This window comes from Bombus bifarius, unplaced genomic scaffold (genome assembly GCF_011952205.1).
Source record: "Bombus bifarius isolate JDL3187 unplaced genomic scaffold, Bbif_JDL3187 scf7180000008213, whole genome shotgun sequence".
NCBI classification, from domain to species: Eukaryota; Metazoa; Arthropoda; class Insecta; order Hymenoptera; family Apidae; genus Bombus; species Bombus bifarius.
Genome location: NW_022884516.1, coordinates 1,690,768 through 1,712,985, shown reverse-complemented (window position 1 = coordinate 1,712,985; position 22,218 = coordinate 1,690,768). Strand labels below are relative to the sequence as shown.

Below are 22,218 nucleotides of genomic sequence, written 5' to 3'. Positions count from 1 at the left end.
AAACGAGGGAACGGGTAGTGCCGAGGGGTAAAGTTTATCGGTGGATAAGGCAGACCGAAGGGTTAGTCAGAAGAAAGACACCATGTAACCGCACGATTAAACGCGGTCGACTGGACAGCTAATCGAATTTCTCCGTTCTAACGCTAATTCATGAAGAATAACGTGTTCTGTGATACTTGACGAGGTAAAAGCCGACATTTTAATGTTAAATCGATTTCCCTGGAAAGTGAATTTCATCCAAGGTAACGCGTACGCGAAACTTTAAGATTTTTCTTTCATCTATACGTGTGCGTATATTTAAACAAATTTTATCGGCCAAGACTTCTCCGTTTATTATTTTTATCTTTTACTGTAAAAATATTTGAGTGAAAATTAGAAGAATCGATGAAATTCGACTGTGATCTACGCTACGCTATACGATGTATAATTGTCCGACGATATCGAGGGATCGTTCCCAATTACGTAGTCGACGACGTATCCCTCGCTTTCCCTGTATACAGGTATCTGCATTTTTATTTCTCTCACGTGCAGACTTTGCTCTATGCAAAAAGTCTTTGACGTCGCTAACGGGCGAAGTTTAATATTAGTATTCCAAAGCGGTGCCACGAAAGACGAGGCTCTGTGATCATCGAAAAGGAACTTCCTATCCCCCTCCACGGGACAATCTCGCGTTACAGGATTTTTCTTTGCAGCTTGGTCCGGCTTGAAGATCGAACGAATTCGACCAACCACCTTCTTTCCCGATTTTATATACAAACTGGAATTTAATATATGCAAATCGTGTCAGGAACAGGCTATGTTCTTTTTAGCTCGTTTATGATACTTGGGGTCACACACCCAGTTCGCAAACTCTTCTTTCGTATTTAATCAAAATTAAATCATTCGCTGAACCGATCAAATTTTCTTTCGACTATTTCTGAACTTATCTCGATAATTACAATATCTACTTTTAATTTCGTTATTTTTCGAACAAAATCCATTCTTACGCCTATCGAACGACGTTTCTCTGATATTTAATAATCCTAAACCGTACGGTTCGTTCTCTATTTCTCAATTTAAACTGTACTCTCGTGACGCTGATAGTCCGTGGTGTCATCATCTTCTTCTACGCGTCCTCGTTGCGAATGCCAGATCGTCGAATAGCAGAAACGCCGACTGCGAAGGCTCGCGAATCCCGCTTAACGGATTTCCACGGTCGCCGCGGGGATTAGACTCGCATATTTCCACAAAACGCCCAGAGAACCATTAGAAAGCGGACGCCTTTCGATTCGAGCCGGTCCTGCTTCGAGAATTTAGAGGACGCTTCCGTGTTATACGGGAATATTTACTTTTATGTGAAATTTTATTCGCTGAAATTGTCCCACACGCGAGATGCAAGGAAAAATATTTGCTTTCGGTAGAATCGCGATCCAATTTCTAAACGACACATTCCTGTCGATGATGCTGCTTTTATTTGAAGAACTAAATTTGCTTGTTCTACTGATAAATTCTGTTGGAAGATGTAGGGTTGTCTATCAGGTGGAATGGTTTCGTACTTTAATTTATATTGTAGGATTTTCTTATTTATTTAGAATGGATTAAACAGCAAACGATGGTTATTTAACGCGAACTGAATACAGTAATGTACTATAACTAAGACAACTAAATAGTTAATTTACAACTCTCGTCATCACGGTTCCAACGCTCTCCTTCACGAGGATCACCCTCCTCGACAACGCTGACCTCGACAACACACTCTGACTTCCCGGCTCATACTGACCGTTAATTCGTCTTTCTCCCTTAACCATCCCTTCGTCTTTTCTCATAGCCCTACCACGTACCTGTTCCGCAATGATCACGTAGGCGTTTTTTCCGCGTAACTATTCGACCGAAGGACCGACGACACATTGACGAGCCTGTCGGCAATTAGGCTTTCTCGCAACATTGTTTATGGTCCACCCGATATTTCCTAGGCCATTTGTCCACAATGTTACATTTGCTCGTTCTACTGATAAATTCTGTTGGAAGGTATAAGGTTGTCTACCAGATACAACGGTTTCGCACTTTAATTTATTTTTTATCCGATATTCGAACAGTTTCAGACTTCTCATAAACTGTCATAAAAACACATAGAAAAATATTCTCTGCCCTGTAATCGCGAAGAAGGCTCTAAAAAGAGTTTAAAACGTACGTAAATCAATGATCTCGACGACGTAAATATTCAGAGCATTGTAAGATTATCATAGACTATCGACAGCTTCCTCGAGGCTCTCGCACGGCTGAGTTGCAAAGCATTCTCGAGTTTTCGCTGTAAACGTTCCTTCAAATATTCAACGCTGTGAAATTTCAACGTTTTCATTTTTAACAAGAAAATAGGTCGCTGCTGGAGAAACCTGCGAAACCAACTAATCGTAGCGTTCGACTTGCAGCAACTCGTGTGCGGTAACTCGACGCAATTCGCGGTAATTCGATCGTTATCCTCTTGGTCTGGAGCACGAGCTCGACGCAGAATGAAGCAACGTGCAATCAAACGAAGGAAGCGTCAACGTTCTCTCGCTCGCGACTTACGCTCCACGAACGCAACGAATTTATTGCGAAAACACTCGGTGAACGATCTTAGCGCTGGCAACGTGTCGCATCTTCATTGAAATCCACATGCTCGCGCTGGTTTCCGAATTTCTCCAACCAGCCGTGAGACAGGTAAACACCATGACGGAATCATATGCGCGCAAGCTACAAGGAAGCTGGAATATTGTCTGTGCGAGGGTGCGCGTTCGTATCTGGATGCGCGAGGGTGCGCATGTATGGTAATGCATAGCCAGGCAGACCTTTGCAGTGTTAACGATGAACGCGTTCCGTATTAATCTGAATTTCAAATTCCCGCGCTATGGCACCTTCGCGCGCGGAATCGCTGACGAGGGAAAGGCACCGTGTGCTTCCTTTGTCGCTGGAATTGCCGCAAAATGTTAAAATCCTTGTCGTGCGCTTGCATCACGATGTAACGTTCGCGTTGACACTCGTTTTCGGCTTTCAAAGAGCAAAATTCGCCGTTTCGTTAGCACGATATGTAGATTTTCTACCAAGTTTTTGTGCAAAGTAATTTACGCGGGAATTCGTAATTATCCCTTTGGCCTTTCTTTACTCTACATCTTCCAGACACGTGGCTGCATTTCTTCCGATTTAATTTCGATCTCTACGAGCGTGATCCGCATTTCGTCGCATACTAGCTAGCGACGTAAAAAGACGTAGATAATTGCAAACGAAAATCCCATTTAATCTGCGACGATCTATTACGTGTAATTTGACTTTAGTCTCGTTTCAATTTATTCACGTTTGAATATATAGAAAGGATGATCTCGCGATTATCGCGAAGGACAGATGCCCATAAGACGAGTCTAGCGATAATCCGAGACCCAGAATCTGATACCTGGCGATAGAACTCACAGAAAGAAACATAATACAATATCGATACCATAGAAACCCTAACAAGTCAGACTAAATCCAATCTCGTAGGGTCACTCTTATCGAATCCTAATTTCCAAAAGTATTCGCTCCATTCGATCGATATTCCAGAAACATATCCTCTCTTCTTCCATCCAGCTACCCAACAACCTGCTATCGGTAAACCTACTTCGCAAACCTAAATAAATATCACCTTATCTCTCGATACACGTAAGCTTACCATGTTGTGGTCTGGTAAGTTTCAACGTCCCTCGATTTTTTCTTTATCCAGACGAGATCATTCGAAACCGCCGGAAAAGTCAGACTCGGGCCATAAGCTTGTCCGAGGGAGTGTAGGAAACAAAACGGCGGACTAGATGTCCAAGTAACATCCAATTTCCCGGAATCCTTTCTCGCGGTTACGGCCGATGTAAATCGTCGTTCGCCGTGAACCGAAACGACCGGCACGAGTTACGACGAAGGGTTACTTTCCTCGGCTAGTCTTTCGATGTAGCTGCCTTAGATCGTTGCTCGTTCGCAAGAACCTCGGACGTAACGACGGGTTTAACCGGCGACACCACGATGACAACGGTGTTTCTTGGCAGTCGCGTGCGTGCAGACAGTTTCTTTACGACGGTTTACGTCCAGTCGTTTCCAAGGCCTGTTCGACGAACAGCACGTAGAGAGAAGATTTTCTTGAAGAACTATCTAAGTTTACATTTAGCTCACTGGTGTAAATGGTAAGCGTAAAATTGTCGAGCACCGGGTACTTCTGCGAGGTTATCTTTTAAATTCCGCAACAGGCTCCAGTGGAATATCGCGTACTCTGGCTGTTTTATTTTAGTTATATCGTAAGAAATATTTGTATGCGATTTCTTGTTAGTAGCTCGGTAATAGCGCTGAGCATGTTTAGAATGAATTTCAATACAACTAAATCGTTCGATTACGTAAATTTTATTTTCGTTTGCTTGTATCGCCGGGACGTTCGCTCTTCTACACTCGCGTTAACGACATTTTGTACAGATGTAATACCGGAGAATTAAATCAGAGGAACAGGGTACAATAATAGTAAAATACAGCGAAATATGCAAATAAAGAAAAAATATACTGAGAAACTAAATGATCTAGAGATTCGACGAACTGTAAGAATCTTAAAGAAGAAACATTAAGAATTGGAAATCGGAGGAAAAGATGTTTCTATAAGGTAAAGGAAACTGCGATTAACGTCCAAAGCATCGAGTTTCAACTACACCGACCTCGACAGAGAACTCTATCGAGTAAGTTTGCTTGCAACCGAAGAATTAAAGCTAAAGCAAATTTAAATGAAATCAAAGTTGAAGCAAATGGAAGAAAATGAAGGCGTTAGAAGGGGAGAAATTCAGCGTTCGCCGTTCAATTTTCGATGCTCAAAGCCACTGTTTGTAAGGACGGTCAGCCACGGACGGTAAATGCCGTGTCGTAAGTCCAGGATTACGATGATACGAGCTAAAAGCGAAAACATTCACGCGGAACGAAACAGGTCGTGGCTTTGAAGCACAATCGCGTCTCGACGTCGTAACGTTTCACGCTTTTGTCCTGGAAATCGCGAAACGCGACTTTACGCTTCTGCGAATACGAAGTAACAGCTTGAGATTGTTAGACAATTTTTAGCTGTTATTTCACCTAGGAAACGCTTAAGATTCTCGTACGATCGTTTTTGTTCACCGAACGAACAAAGATTAAGCTAATCTCTTTTATGGTAGCAGAAACGTTTATCAGTGTTCCGTAGATTAGAGATATTTTAACGAGAGAGAAAGTTTGCCGACGTTCCGTATATTATTTAAAATTTGTTTATACCGAGAGAGATATTTGCTAGCGTTTAATAATTTCGAAGAATTTAAGCCCGTGTTTTATAAATTATAGAAATTTGTTTAATAATGACGGAACTTTGTTACTAAATTAAAAGCAAGTTGAAAAATACGATTTGGAATTCACATTACCTTTAGAGAACGACGTGAAATATTTCCAAGAAAGCTCGAGTTTCCGAAGTATCTGTTTTATTGAAATTTCTCAGTTTGGAAGTTCTAAAAGGGAACATTTGCTTTCTCTGATCTTGTCAAAAGGTTAAATGAAGCGTATAATTAAGCAAAAGGCAATGGCGAATGTTTTACCGGAGGAAAATGTTTCTTAAACAATGTCCAGAGATCTGTAAGGAAACTTTGCTCCTCCAGGCATTTGCTTGATAGAAACGGACACTTCTTCCTGCAGAGTTAATTACCTAGATTTATAAACTTGATGGCCCTAGAAAGATGCGGATACTAAAAGTTTCGCGACTCTTTTGTCTTTCCTCGAGAGCATGCTAGTTAGCGTCGTTGAAAAAAAGAGGTGATTTAAAGAAGCACTTAATCAAAGCCGGAAAAACAAATTTTCAGGCTTTTCTCGATCTACGTGTAACATAGACAAAAACGAAGACCCGCGAAGCTCCTTAACAGTCAACTTCTCAGTTAACTTCCAGTCTTAAGCCAATCAACTTAAAGTCTAATTAATTTCCCGTCCAGGCTTCGACGTTCGTATTCTTCCACTGGTTTTTCGCAAAGAGTTCGATATTTTTCAAATCTCTAAATATACGTTTCTCGCTATTTTACGCGCAAATTACGATACACGGTAACGTCGTTCGTTTAAAGAGGCGCGTGTATTAACAGACTAATTGCGTAACTTTTACAATACACGTTTCTGGCAATCGTAGATACGGGGAATACAAACTTGGTTTTCCGGCTGCCGATCTTCCTCTCTTTCGTTCCACTTATCTCTCTCGATCGTTATCTCTCGAATAAATCGTATCGAATGCGACGATAATAACGATACGAATTACGTAACGATTAAACATCAAACGGACATTAAACCGTATTCCAGGCTGCTCGACGACTTATTAATAACCTGAACAGATCGATCAAGCTTTTTTTTCCTGGAGATGACCGGTTATTTATGCTCGGTCGCCGGCAAACGTTTTTTCCGCATGAACTGGCCCACGGCGAGCAAGCAAAGCTTGATATACGCGTGCCGCGTCGGTTTCCATCTCTTCTCTCCGCTTATTTCGTTGTATCGTCGCGTAACGTTGTATCAGTTCCACCGCTTCCTTCCTGTTTGCTCGTTTCCTTTTTTCCTTCGGACAGCTCGATGTCGAACTATCGCGCTCGCTTTTCCCACATTTTCCCCGGTTTTCCATCGACCACCCTTTGCCACCGGCGTCCCTTCGTTCGTCTGTAACCTCGCCAGCTCCCTGAACCAGTAGTTGCGTAATTTTCAACGCCGGAAGAGCTAGCGTACGCGCGAAATGAACGACTGTCCTCGATGCGGGCGACCGTTCGTCCAAGCAATACTCCGACGATCTTCTTTCCCAACCCGTTGCTCTTCCCGTGCTCCGTTTCTACCGCTCTTTCGTTCGTTCGTTCGTTCGTTCGTTCGCATGTGCCTTTCTTCCTTCTGATCAGCCCATTCGGAAATTGAAACGACGCGATGTAAACTCGCTCGAGGCGAACTGCCCGTTACTGTATCGTCCCAGAAACGTTGAAAGGTTCGCTTGCTTGCTACTCTTTGATTTCCGCTACTTTTATATCCTTTCTCCCCTCTCCTCCTCCTCCTCCTCCTCCTCCCCCATTCCACTCTCCTCTTTTCTTTCTGTCTGTTTTCCTTTTTCTCGCAACTATTTCATTAGTCGATTAATTGAAACGCAACTGTGCTATGCTTTCCAAAGGTAGATGGCTCGAGGCGGTGTTCTACGGTCACAATCGTCGGAACGTTTCCGAAAGCAATTGAAAATCCAATCCGTTTGATCCGGTACAAGGTCGGTGGCGCACGCAGGAAATATTGCGACACTTGCGAAACGCGCTCGGACAATTTGATTTCCTGCAAAGTACTTGGGTAGAAAACATTACCCAACCCCTCCTGATGTTTTATTGGCCACAAAAACTTGCTCAAAGCTACCCGATGAGATTTAACTGCGAAAGTCCGTCGGCGTTGTTCCTCTTTAAACGCAATTTGTTTCGAGGGAAGGAGTCCGGAACTAACTAACTGTGGTTTTTACCATCCTTGCCTGGTACCGTGGCTGAACATAAGTACCCTTCCACTCCCTTTCTCAGCCGATGAACTGCCGATGAGAAAACGTCTTTCGCTGGAATCGCGGTGTGCCAGTTACCCCGCCGACGCGATCTTCCTTTTCTCGAACTTTCCAATTTCTCTCGACATTTTCAGTTTCCTGTTCTTCCGTATCTTCGCTTTCAACGATTCGTGCCCGCGCTCTTCCAAACTCTTCTTTTCCCATACTTTCTTCGTTTCTATCTTCATCTACGTACGACCTCTTTCTCGCATACTTGGTATATTTAAGCGAAAATAACAGTTAATTGCCATTATTTAACAAGCCATAGACAGTCCAAATATACCTGGTTCACAGTCTGTATACTTAAGCTGTAATTACTCGCACGTAATTCATCCGTATCTCTACATCGACTGAAAAAACCTGTTACAACGTAACCGTGCCAGTTCCACGCTCGAAGCTTCAAGCGGAATCCACCTAAAATGCATCGCGAGCGTTTAGCTTTCATGTTACCGGGTCGAAGAAACCGTCACCTGTGTCCCATTAAGTTCGTCCGTTTAATCTCTGCCAGCAGGATGATACACCGTGTCGTTTCTCAAACGAATCCCTCGATATAAAGTCAGCGGCCTGTGTCTTTTTCACAAACGCATCGCCTCGACAAAACTGCCGGTGTAGCTTTGGTATCGACGGAAGATCGATCGCGTGGCGCCTCGTGGCGGAAACACGTGCAGCCCCCTCCCACTTTGGGTAACAGTTCGAAAGAAGCAGCGTGAGCTGCGGGATGAAAAATTCTCATAAAGCTTCATGAATATTTCAAGGATTCGCATAAACGAGCAATTAGGCTGAATTAGAGGCCCCCAGGGTAATATCGCTTTTCATCCGGTGCGGTGATCCTCTTCAGGGATTAATCGTTTTTCGATAGTCTTATATCCTCGCTGGCCAATGGATTTCAACCTTTTTCCACGAAACGCTGCTCTTTTTTCTGCCTTTCGCCGCGCCCTCTCTCCCGCTCCTTCTCTCTTCCTATATTTTTCCGTTTCTATCTTTCTCGCTTGCGCCGCGCTCTATGAATTATACAACGCGGTCTATCCTTTGAATCGTTCCACCGGCGAACGCTGTTCCATTTCTACCCTTGTCTACCTTTGTGCGTGTATGGCTGCGCGTTCGTGTACGTATATCTGTCTCGTTCCAGCTGAATCACGCCTTCTCTGGACTCTGTCGACGAGCCGGTTAATTATCGCGACGTTTCGAGAAGCTATTTCCACGGCAACCGGGTGCACCCGGTGGAGGTAAACGTGATCGCGGCAGACCCGTTCGTTGATTATCCCGTGACAGTCTGGCAAATCACGTGAGGCATTCGCACGCGTCGCGAACCCGCCACTAGTACCGATGTTATCTTCTAATTAGGCCGCGATTTGCTTTGTGCCAATTGCCGAATTGCCGAACTCTCTTCGCTTCTATCTCTTCCAATCTGCTTGCCATTTATCCTTTCCGCTCTCTCGATCGTTTCTTCTTCCATTCTCGAGCTTCTCTTTCTTCTTCCCATTCCCTTCGTTTCATCCAAGTTCTACTTTCTGTCTCTTTTATACCGCAGCGACTCGTCCGCGTTTGTCATCGGAGGAATGTGCCATCCAAGTAAATTCTTTATTCTGTAAATGCATTTTCTAACTCGACGTATCTCGATACCTGAGACACGCGTCTGCCAAGATAATCTCATTTACGAGCATTGTTCGCCGCTCGGAAAATGGCACGTGATGCAGTACGACCTTATTCGTACACGTGAAACGTTTTGAACAGTACGAGTATCTTTTCACGATTGTACATAACTGTTGGATGTATAAGAAATTCTCCGTTCCACTTTCCCACATATTCCAACGACTCTAAAACCTTCCTGTTCCTTTGTTATTTCGTCTCCGTTCTATTTGCCAAAGGACGCCAGTTAACCGACTGATTTTAATCCCAGCTCTTGTACGCGCACCAGTTTCGCCGTATTTGACTAACACAGATACAGGGAAAACTCGAGTCTAAATTATGGCGACCGTCCTGCCGCACGGACCGCCCGAAACCGAAAGTAAGTTGCAAATTTGTGAAACAGCGGCGCGCCTCCTTCGTTCGACTGCGGCCGACCCGGCTGTATAATATCGTCGCCGTTTCCGGTTTGTCCTGGCGAAACACGCGCCGCCCCGCCTCGATAGCGACGTTCCACCAGCCCTGATGAACGCTATATTCATCTGTATAACTTGCCTATTGAGGTCGTTTAATGAAAATTGTTACGGGGCCGCCGAATCTACGCGATGAATGCAGATGCGCCCTACGCTTGGTCGCGGGAATGTGGGTTTGTTATCGGGTGTCTGCCAGTACCGTTGACAGCAATGGAGAAACCGTCCGGGAAATCTTGTCTCCCTTTTCCTTTCGCGTCGCTCGTTTGCAGGGCGAAATCAGCGCAGTTGATCGCGAGTGAAAGAAATGTTTAACACGAGGTTGTGAAAGTCAGCGGGTTTTACAATGTAAGGAAAATGTAGATAGAAGTGAAAGTTGAAATTCGCCGATTGCTTTAGACTTTTAATGGCCGTGTCTGATCAGCAGCTGGTTCGTTCTACCGTGGTTGACGCATCGTTCGTTAGTAACAGGTATCTTCTCCAATTATCCACATTTTTCGATAACAGCTTTAGGAAATATAATCAACGAACTAGGATTTAAGTTTCATTTACGCTTTACGTGCGAAGCAAATCCTCAACTTAAATCCTATTTTCGAATCTTTCGAGCAACTGCTTGAGAAGCGAAGTTTGCGATGTTAGTTGACAAATTGGCCCATCAAAGTATTCTCTTAATTGTCTCGCGGATATCGCGAGATCTTGTTGCTCGTTTAAATTCAAAGATTTGGAAATTTAGTTGTAAATTGCTCGCACGTCAAACGCGACGTTATCATGCAGCAGATCGTGCGAACGTGCAGGACGTTGCCGCGATACCCTATGGATTTCGGCGTTGCCGCGCGCTTGAGCAAGATTAATAGCAGCTTTATGAAGCTTACTTGATACTTGGTAATTAGGTAGAAACAGGAGAATGCTTAGCCAGGTAGCGAGGCTACCACGGTTCCCTGGGTAATACTTCGGAGAGTAACTACAAACTTCGAGATCGAGAAACTGCACGAACTCACGATTACAATTTACTACTCCGTCCAAGTCACTTACGTTTGCAGGATCGGTGATTCGAATCCTCTCATCCTTAACCCAACCAAGTACTCGCCGCTTTATCGCGTTTCCGTCGATCCCTCGTCACCTCGCCATTTCATATTTCCCGCGTCTTATACGTACCAGGAACGTCGTGTTTGTTTTTTCAGCGCGCGGAAGAATATCGCATCGCATCGTGTGCGTCGTACGTGTGCCTTTTACTTTGAGAGGAAAATAAAGGCTCGGAGAGATTTGCAGACACGTACGATAAATAGCTAGTTTGCGAACTACTTAAAGAACTAAAGCTTCTCAAGTTCGAGGACGAAGAAACGTGATTTTTTCGTGAATTCTCCTTCGTAAAATTGTTGTTTTGCAAAATTGTTACGTCGCCATATAATTAAATCTTTCTCGCTTCTTGGGAACGAAGCTTAATCCGCTATTTATTCCGTCACAAAGTTTCAGCTTTGGCAAACCTCGTCCAAAACATCGTTCTGATAAAATTTCTTATCGTCGTTTTTACCGTGGTCCTCGAACATCGCGAAGTCTCTCCGATGAAGCCACTAGCAAGCCTCTCCTTTTCCCCTTTACCACTATCATAACCTTTTACCTAATTAAACCGTAACGTGACTAACCAGCCGTAAACTGTCGGACGTCATTTTCATCCGTGCCACATTCCGACCCTTAAAACAGGCGGAACCGTGGCAACGTTTTAACCATGAAGTACCTTGCGAAACATTCCAGTCCGCTCGCATGTTCTATTAATTCGCGCCGGACCCTCGCGTTTCCTCGCGAAACGAGTAGTTCGAAATGAAGTTCCATGCACACTGGACAAAGTGGCAACGCTCGGGACACTGGACGCATCCGTAACAATCGGCCAACGTTTCCAGCCAAGCACGCGTTTCAGTCGCTTACATCTCCGGCACGATGACCGGTGATCCAATATAGCGGAACTTAAACTTGTTTACGAGACGAATACTGGGAGCCGTCATCGCGTTCCTTGTTTCACAGAAAGCGACGAAAATGCATTCCTTTCACAGAATCACCCGGCAACACGTAATTACTCGCTTCTTGTTCGAGATGCTCTCGAAATGAAAATTGAGCGACCTAAGGCGATGAATTTAAAGTGTAAAAGCGTATTCTTGGTTCTATTTTCGTTTTTGCTCCGTCCTAAGATAGAACGAGCTGAAGAAATATTCGTATCTTCGTAAAATTAGAACGCAGTTGATAGCGTTCTTCGAATTCATCGGTATGGAAAATATTCTTGCAAGTCTTGCAAGTCGATAGAGATCTGCGACATTTCACAGGTTATTTTCCAAAACGTGTGACGGAATCGGTATTTCATTTATGAAGTTGAGAATATAGCTTACTGCAGACTGCGTCATTTTTTGATTAAATCGTCCTGTATGTCACGAAATATTCTGTATAATAGAATTGTTTTCCGCTGGAATAAGTTCCATTGAAATATACACCAATATATATAAGAGACGAATGTAATGGCGAACAATTACATAATGAATGATCGAGTTAACGTGAACTTTTCTCTGATCCATTACATATTTCACAAATGGTTGTCCGGATATCTGCAAAATTTTCTTTCATTTCGATGTCAATTATCGTCGAGTATCGTTAGTTTGATCATCAACGTGTACATGTATTTACGGTTCCGGATTTAGTTGTATGGAAGACCGGTAGAAACAGAGAGTAATTTAGTTGTTATTTCTCTGCTCGCGAGTATTGCAATTTTTCAACGACGCGATGTCATTTTTCCAGAGGAATCGCTCGATCTGTGTTAACACCACATTGCGTACCTCTTTGAAACAAATTTGACGATGCGAGGTGATTACCGGGTGTTAACTGACTGACTCACTCTCCGATTGATCGATCGATTTCCTTGTCGATAGTTCCACCATGCGGAAAACATTGGTTTTCATTTGGTCCACTTGATTGGATCGGACACACCTCCTGGATCTAAATAAACAAACAACAACAGCTACGACAACAACGCTATAGCGCGTAAAATCGTTCTCGTATTTGTACAATTCTGTATGAAACAAATATATTACCAAAAGGCAGGTATTTTTTTTTCCTAAAAATTTCATCGAAATCGATAACTATCGATTAGTACAACTTTTTGAACGTCTATCGAGCAATGTCGTTAAAAAACGGAGTAAATTCGATAGCAGTGGCAACACGTTGCATGCTTAATTCGCACAGCAATACTTCGGCATACCATACAGCAAAGCGTTCGATCATCAAAGAATCATTTAACAGCCGCGTCACGATTTTTCCTGCATAAACGAGTTTTCACGATAGTTTCCATCCGCGTATGCGAGCTTTCTGCGTTCACCGTGGTGGACGTGTGACGGCCAAATATTTGCACTCGCCTATTGTTTCGTTAATAGCGAAGTCGGTATCGTTACGTGACGATGGTCGCAAAGTTGTCAATTCTGCCACATTTTTTCCCGTTTATTCGGAAAAAATATAGGTAACCGATCGATCGGACAACTGAATATTCGCTGCATCGTTCTCCATTCCCTCGCAAATCACTATCGCGACGGAAAGAATAATAAAATTTCGATGAAACGGAATTAGTTAAAACAGCTGCTTCTACGTTATACACTGATTAAAAAGTTGACTGTAAATTCCCGGTGCTCGGGAAAAAACGATCCCTCTTCGCAGTCGTATCATAAAACACCGGAAGCCACAGGCAAAACAATCGGTCACGTTTGATTCGTTCCGATCCGTTCTCTCTTTTTTCCCTATTTTCGTGTTGTTTCCTTTCCATTCCCTTTTTTTCTTTCTTTCTTTTTTCGATTTAAAATTCCAGACCAGAGGAATTCCCTTTGACCGCAACACGGTCGCTGGCAACAGCTATCTCGCGATACAAATTACAAGCGGCTGGTGGAACCGTGGTCGAACTCGTACTCGTACGTTCTTTTTCACGTTGCTTTACGCAACTCTCGCTGGAACGACTGGTGGTGTACCGTCGCAAATACCCCTTGGTGTATAGGTTTGCTTAACGGCCCGTGTAAGGTTTACGAGCATTCCAACAGCCATGGCATACGGCAGGAAAAATTTCTTTGAAGACGCTCGCCTCCTTCTTTCACCCTTTCTCGTCGAGTTCTTCGAACCGGTACAAACACCGACAGTCGGCCACCATGGGGACAACAATCTGCCGTCGTTTTCGTCTCGCGTTAATTCACGACCCGCGTAAAGGGAATTACACAGGGCACAGGGAGAAATAGAGCAGGAATTTCGCGTTCGAACGAGTCCCGGACGTGCGATTTATCGGGCACACGGCAAACGAGAGAACGATACGAGAGAGAACACGTAAGGGAACCGCTGCGAGCGTGTATTTGCGGGCTCCGTGTTTGTACACACTGGCTGTTTTAGAAATACCTGGGTCAATTCTGGAAACGTGTGACCATTATTTAATGAAGAGGTACGTTCGTTGGGGAACGTTTAATTGTTCTGTTTAAACGGCGATGTGGAATTTCGTTCGATCGAACGATATTTTCAATCTCGAAATATTTGCATCGGGTATACGCGTGTTAGGAACATCTGATCGGCCACTGGCGTTTTAATTATAGCGAGACTCCGTTAGAAAAGACGTTTCGCATTCGATCTTGAAAAAGCTTCTGTTCTAGTTATCGCGATAAATAGAACGTAACCCTATCGCGTCGGTAGACATTTCCGAATACATCGTGTACTCAGACATACGGCTGCCTTTGATCCTGTCTAAAACAGGCAGACTGGTAGTTTGCGGAGGCGCTTTAAAGTTCTCATTAAGCGATCGAGGTCTGTGGGACACTTCTGTGTCTCATTGTTTGCTTTGTTTGGTGTTTACGCCACTGCGCCGAGTCTACACAGCGGCCGTGGTGGCGGCGGCGGTGGCGTTATCCCCGTTGGCGTCGAGCAAGACCCACGAGACGTACAGGGAAAACCGACAGGGACGGAGAAACGGCGGGAGCGACAAAGACGCTCGCAGGATAGTCGGAAAGAGGGACAAGGAGAACGAACGAAGATAGCAACGAAACCGGTAGAAAGAGAGAGACGCGATGAAAAGAAGCGGGGGTGGCTTTCATTAAGCTTGCATTGTCTCAGCACCGCGCTATTATAGCCGAGTGAATAACTTGGAGCCATCCGGTAGTCGGAGGCAAAGCTTCTCGCTTCTTTTTTCCTCTTTTCCTCCCTCTTTGCTACTTCCAGCCCCCCGCATCGATGTATTTGGGATTCTCTTCTCGCCCTTTTCAACGCGATTCGTCTCCATTGCTCTTACGACCGGTTCCTCTAAACCTACCACGTCGCCTCTTCTTCCTTTCCAACCGCCAATTTATCTCGCGACCTCGACACCCTTTTCCTCGGCATCCTCGCGTCGGCGCGCTGCTGAAATATTAACGAACCGAACGAACAGCGCGATATAGCGCGCGACCGAACGTTCGGACGGCGCCACGTCAAGCTTTGATTTCACGCGAGAAGGCGCCAGCCTGTTCCCCGCCGTGGATGGGACGACCATCGTCATCCATCCGACCGGACATCGAGCGCAAGAAAGACGGAGAGAAGGAAAAAATAGGGGAACGAAGCGAAATAAAGACAGGGCTGATTTTAACGAGTGCACGCGACCCGTGGGTCGTAAAATTTTCACTGTCCTATGCTGTTCGTTAATTACTCGCGGCCTCGAAACGCGCTCACTCGCTCGCTCGTCGTTGGCTTGCTCGTTCGTTCGTCGAACGCTTTCGATTCTATCGCGTATACATACGTTTACGTACCTATATGTGTGTGTATCACGCGTATGTACGTGTCCTTTATGTAGCTTACGCGCATGTGTGCATCTACGTTCTGGATACGGCCCGATTCTGTCACCTAGTTCGAGGTCGGTCGTTAATGACGCGGAAGGAACGCTAGTAGCGCGCCATGGTCGTCGCCCACAAAACGGGGCGAAGGGGTAGCTCGTTCGTCAGAGGCGCAGTTCCGTTTTGCCGATTAGTAGGTTTGATGTCCGCAATGGAGCGGCTCGTTTCCTCCCCGTCGCTCGTTTCGGTTATTACGAAGTCGCGCGATTTTTGCTTTCGTTCCGCTCGATATTCCTCTTTTTGCCTCTCGGGCTTTTTCTTGTCCTTTGTCGGTCTGACCGATTTCGAGCGCCGAATCAACGAGAGACCACTGTTTGAGGAATAATCGTGGTCGGATGAAAAATTTCTCCGGTATGGAGAATTACTTTTCGCATTAAGGAGCAGTATTTTTATTATGCGAAGAATATTTAAGACGTTCTATATCGCGAGATGTATAATTCCAGAGAAGATTTAAGAGTCGAGCTTAAATATTTTCCTCGTACAACGATACAAACGCTACGAATAAAATAAGCAAGCAATATCGTAACTTGGACTCGAGAGCAAATAACGTTAACAGCTTTTCCTCGCTGTGTTACCAGCAGCGACGCGAGAATCTTCATAACGCGGTTTACCCTTAATCGACTTTTTCCTGTACTCGACTAAGTTGAATTTATTTGTATAGAGAACGCATTTCAGATTTTGTTGCTTAAGCCTACGTCCCGGGCAACCTAACACGAAATTTTGCGATACCTCATTACTATACAATTTGTGTTAAGACGCTAAGCTCTGGTCTTATCGACCTGCATACCGCTCCAGTTTCTCCGCGCGCTTTAATAAACAATAATAACGACGCAGTCCGGTGTACAAATATAAATACCTTACGGCCTCGAACATTCCAAACTCTTTTTCCGGTTCGTACTCTGTGAAACTTTAGCCTCGTTGTATCAAACTCTTTTTACCGAAAAGACTTCAAAATTCCTTATATATTCGAACAATTAGTTTTCACGCTTTTTTCTTTCCAGTATTTTATCTACAGAGAAATCTTTCGCTGGGATTTTTATTCTACGTCTTTGATGTGTTCGCTCGCTTTAGAGAAATCGTAGAATTGGAGAAAATTCGAGGCAAGAATTCGAAAGATAGCGGTTCTTCTTTTCTCCTGCTGACACGTGATCGACAAACGACTATCGGTATTGGGGCTGACAGTAATTGCTTAATACCTGTTTCAGATACTCCGTCGTTCGCGATAACGCGTTTACCTGGTTTTGGAATTCCGATCGTCGAGGGGATGTCCGTCAGCCTGAAATGCGAAGTGGACAGCAATCCGGCTAGCACACCGATTTGGCAACGTGGTAAGTGACAGTAGTAACGAAGAATTCCATGTTTCGTTAGCTATACATACAACCTACCTAAAACACAGGGATTAAAAGGAAATATGGAAAATATGGAAAAATATATGTATATTTAGAAATATTATACCGGAACATTCGCATCTTGCAATTGTCTCTAATAAAAATGCAAAGTATCTCTTTCGAAACCAACCTACGTTTCTTCCTACTAATTCGCAACGTGGCTACCCCTAAAAAAGAAAAAAAAAAAGCAAGGAAAACAAAACCTAGAATAACCGGCATATTTTCATCTTCTATTCCAAGACGGAATTATCTGCCCCATTGGTATCCTGGTATCGAGTGTTCCCATTTCCTATCAACGTCCAGACTATCGGTCTCTTCGCGGTCATCAGAAAACAAAACGATAAATCGTATAATCACATTAGTGTATACCGCGGCGACCCGAAGAGGACTATGGCGAGTTCGTGGAGTGAAAGTCAGAACAATAAATAATCCTACCCTGTTCCAGGCGAGCGAATCCCCTCATCGTGGATAAGTATGCGTGACAGATATTATCTTTCGTGGAGTAGCGAAAGCAACCCGATGGCGTGCTTCTTTCTCGTTCCTCTAACCCGGCGTGTTGTGAATGCTTCGTCAAGATTAAAAATTCTACGCTTCGAGACGGCTTCTCCGCTCTTCCGTGGCCTTTCGTCGGTCACGCGCGCATCGCTACTTCTTCTTTCTCGTCGTGCTTTTTCTTCCTTCCTTTTTTCTTTCTTCTTTCTTCTTTTTTGTTCCTTTCATCCACCTATCCTCGCAGAAATCAATGGGACTCCATTGAGATTTCGCTTTCGAAGCGTTCCACCGACTTATTCCCGATAATTGGAAATCTCCTTGTACGAACGTGGAACGTCGTTGGCTCGTTCGAATTCGTTCGTCGCGTTTTTTTTTTCCCTCTGACCGTAATCGATAGCTCGACGGTGAAGTGGTCGGCTCCCTTCCGGCGGAAACGAACCTCTCGATCGAAAAAAAAACCCCATAGAATAGAAACGAAAGCGAAAGAGATAGATTTCCGCGATACCTTGTATTTGTATTTCCTAACCACAGATCGAACGGTTATGAACGAATAATTCGGGGATAAAGAAGTGGAAATCGATCGATACGAGTCTTCCTTTTAAGCACGAGGATCGAAGAAGATTGGCAAATGGAGAAGTTCTCTCGCCTCTTCCCTTAAATTCCATTTGCTTCGAGGAGGAGAAACGGGGACGGTGAATTACTCCCAGCCGACTGGATTCATTAGCAGCCTCTTGTTCTTTGTCAAAGCTCGCCGACGGTAGACTGGCCCACGACTTGATAAATATTTAAAGCCTTCTATAATTCCCCCTTTAGTCTACCCGGACACTGTCTCTCTTTCCTCGTGGTAGCGTCTTTGAGTTCTTCCGGAGGTCCTTCAATTCCGATACACCCCGATGTAACAACATTTTAGCTGGGGCAACGAGTAAAAGTAAAGCTTCTTGAACGATTTCAGATAGAGAGGATAAAACGTCCGGGTCGAAGGTGAAGCAGTTACTTTGTATGTAAGTAGGTTGGCTCTTGTGTCGACCTTTTTTGTCAGATCTCACAGTAAAATATAATAAAAATACATTGCGCCTGAAAAGACTGTGTAACGAAGTAATGCAACCGGTTTGCACGATATAGCGAGGTTATAAATTAATATATAATATACCTAGTAGCATCTATCGACGAAAATGCCAGCTATGTAGCCAGTGACGATATATGGCGTTCTTCTTTTCTTATTATCAGTAGGGGTTGAACCAAGTCCGAGCTATATATCATTCGATCCTGACTGGAATTTCGGGCTTTATTTCTTATCATCTCAGCCTTCTGTCAATTCGTTCGAACAGATGCAAGGTCAGCAAAAGAAATACCATAAAGTAGAATACGACCGAACACGTCAGATACGCGAATGGAAATACTTTTCAAATATTATTTTTTTAAGAATTGTCTCTACCCTGTAGAATGCGAAACCTTGATCCGCGCTATTTTTCAGAGTAGTTCGTATCATAACGTAGAATAAGAACGGACACGTCGGACGCTCGAATAAAAATACTTTACGGATATGTACTTTCTAGAAACTATTCCGTAGAAAAGTCAGAAAGCTTGGCCCTCGAAATTCGTCGGACTAATTCGAAAGGAAGAAAGTAACGATGGCAAATATTCCCCTGTGTTTCTTGTTCAAAGCGTAGTCCAAGAGTTAACCCAAATTCGGCGTTATGTATCCTCATGACCGTACGCCTGTTTCGGTAGTACGAAACGTACGTAGGTACAGGTACGTGCAGCTTTACGTAACGGCCGCGGTGCGAGTCGTTACGCGTCCTACCATGGGAATTAACGTTTGTTTTAATGGACGTACTTTTCGCCCCGAGTCGGCATGCTACGTCGTTACACAGAGAACCATCGCTGGTAGGTAGATTCGTTCTCTGGCCGCGTGTGATGCACGCGCGTGTTAGGCACGAATTCGTAGCTGCACCGCCATAGGTGATAGCTATTCGCACGAACAGCATGATTTGCAACTTGATTGCTCGATTCGAAGCCCAGGGATAGATGATACGCGGCCAATTGTTCCGTCGGAATAACCTTTCCTTTCTGAAACACGGTTTCTTCGATTCTTGGCTGCTCGATCTATTTGCTAATTTTCCGTAGGAAATAAAAATAAAAAGATACGCGAAGATGGTCGGAGAAGTTGAAGGATTTAATGTATGGTAATTCCAAGTACGTTGAAGGATTTTCACGGAGCTACGGAGGATGCTCTTGTTGAATTTTAAAAGTGGATTTGATCGTGAAATTTCCTCGAGCTTTCTTCGCAGCAGCTTTTCTTCCTCCCTCAAAAAAGGTTGCATTCGAGCATGCAGTCCGAGTGTGCATTTGTTCTCGTTAAGCTGATCCTTTAATGTAATTAGAAGCCGACTGCAACGGTATGTTAAATTAAATATGCTTCTTTGAAACCGTGTCCGTGCCACGCCGTAAAGTAAGAACCTTCTATCCTGCGCATTAAACCGTGAAATAATCCAAATCCGAAAATCCACCCGTACTTTGTCTCCCCTGTGGTGTAAAAATATCCCTAAAAACTCCAACGACGTCGTCTGTCCACTTCGAAAAATGATTATCGAACCACACGTTCAGACACCAAACGATATTCACCACCCTAAATTCCACGATAGAATCTCTTTTCCGGCCAGAAAATTCGATGTCGATCCCTCTTTCTTTCGTTCACGTTCGCCTAACAGTTAGCAAACTTTTTCCACTGGTCTACCTCTGCACCTTTTATCCGACCAGTGGAAATCATGAAAAGGATTTACAGACGGAGTTTGAGGATCGGTAACGATGTTGCTTTTTGCTACGAATCGGTGGCAAATAAAAGTTCGCCGCGGTATAATTTCCTTTATTCGTCGTCAATCAGAGAAACTTTGATCACGAAAAAGGAAACGGGAGTAGGATTTTCGTGGCGAGTACCGCGTTACCAACGGCGAGACCACTTTCTTGATTAGACCGGCCAGTTTAAGCGGGCGAAACTATTACATTCGTTAAACGCGGTTCGGTCCGAGCGTTCGCTGAACTTTTTATGGAACCACGGTTTTTTCCGAATTTGTAGGTCGAACCTTTTGAAGGAAGCTGCTACGGAAGTACCGATTCGAGTTACGATCAAACCGATGTTTAATCTCGTTGCAAGCCTCTGACGTTCGAAGCAGTAGAAATGGCGGGAATGTTGCGGTTTTTTAAAACATCTCGGGTAGTCGCTCGTAGGAAACGATATAACGAGAAATTCTGGAATTTGCATCGTGGAGATTTGTACGTTGGTCGATAAAAAAGAAATGTTTCTATTTGGTAGATTGTTCAAGACTTTCGCGTAGTACCGTACGTCGTAAATTATCGTTATCAGCTTCTATCTGATAATATAGTACGAACGTACGGCGAAATATCTACCATTTGCGCTGTAGAACAATGAGTAACGAAACAGAAGCGTATGCCGAAATCAATAACTAATTTATGGCGAATATTTATGATTATACGAGCTCGATAAGAAGTAATTAGAAAATATCTATCGTAAAATCAACACGATAAATCACATCGTACGTGTTTGGACATTTCCCATACGAATTTATATCTACTTTCCAATTTTTGTTACTAATTACAAACAGATCTTTATTTGTATAATAAGTTTTAGGTAAAAAGCATTGTTTGCAAAACCAAAGTTTATATTTCATGCCTCGGGTAGGGAAAATATTTTTCAAAATCATAGAAAAATCAACATAGCAACGATATCGAAAATGTTTTCGATGTTTCGATCTTCGAAAGCGATGGCGACGTTTCCCCTTTCGAAGAGAAATTCCGTTTGCCGTAGTGGAAGGGCGATGAAATTTATCGGGAGTCGAGTTAATCGTACAAGCCTCGTTAGTCCCGTTATTGAGTTACACAAAATGCTGAGAGCAGCTGCACCCGTCACTTTCTGCCGTGATCAGCTAGGTGAGAGTGATAAGAAATATGATGAACGACCCGTTACCGGCGAACGGTTGACGCAGAGGATTATTGTTCAACGGTATCCGAAACGGAAGAATTCACGAGACCGTAACAAATTGTACGCGAAAAATATCTTGCGTCGTTCCATCGTGCCGAGCTGATTCTCTTCTCGCTTTACAACGAACTGCCAATTATCGTCCGGATAAGTGGATTCGATTTGTCGACCGTTCTAAGAGAATAATGGCCGAAATTTATGGCTGTAATATAAATAGCTGTCTTTAAGAATCTGAGGTTTAATCGTGCCCGATGTAACGCGATGTCACTGAAACGTTCGGAACCTCCGACCTGATTCTCGCGATCCTGGTTTCAAAGATGTCGATCTTCTCGATTCTTCGAAAGTAGATAATTAGTTTAAAACCATAGACTTCGATCCGTATGATCCGAGAATCGCACGAATTCGTGGCACGCTCGATGCGATACGAGCGACCAAACACTCGTTCGACGTTCCACTTCCCGCAATTCGACGTTTAACGTGCGCTGAACGAATTTATCCGGTCGATCTGTTCCGCGTGACACCAGCCAAGAACCAGAGAGCAAAGGCGAAAGAAGAGATTGGCCAGAAACAGGCAGCCGCGACGAGTGTCCTCGCAATCATAGTAATAACAAGAGGGTAACATTCTGCGAATCGAGTCTTTCGGTTTCGACAACGTCACGACCGGTATAAGCGCCAGTTATCCCATTAAATGTTCAATTATTTCTGCCTTCCATTCCTGACGTCCGGAATTCCGGCCTGCCGTGTGCATCGGTTCACGAGGGGAAGACGAGGGGTTGGACGATGTGGGAGGCTGGAAGCGAGAGCTTAATCCCTATTCATAGACTCG

At 44.1% G+C, this 22,218-nt stretch overlaps 1 protein-coding gene across 1 annotated transcript in view; it reads left to right on the top strand.

The window, feature by feature from the left end:
* LOC117210973 (B-cell receptor CD22) overlaps positions 1 to 22,218 on the top strand; it is a 314,738-nt gene that overhangs the window by 209,160 nt on the left and 83,360 nt on the right. Inside the window, exon 7 of the mRNA XM_033454474.1 lies at positions 16,721 to 16,843. Within this exon, the coding sequence (XP_033310365.1) occupies positions 16,721 to 16,843 (123 nt within the window). The remainder of the gene's footprint in view (positions 1 to 16,720; positions 16,844 to 22,218) is intronic.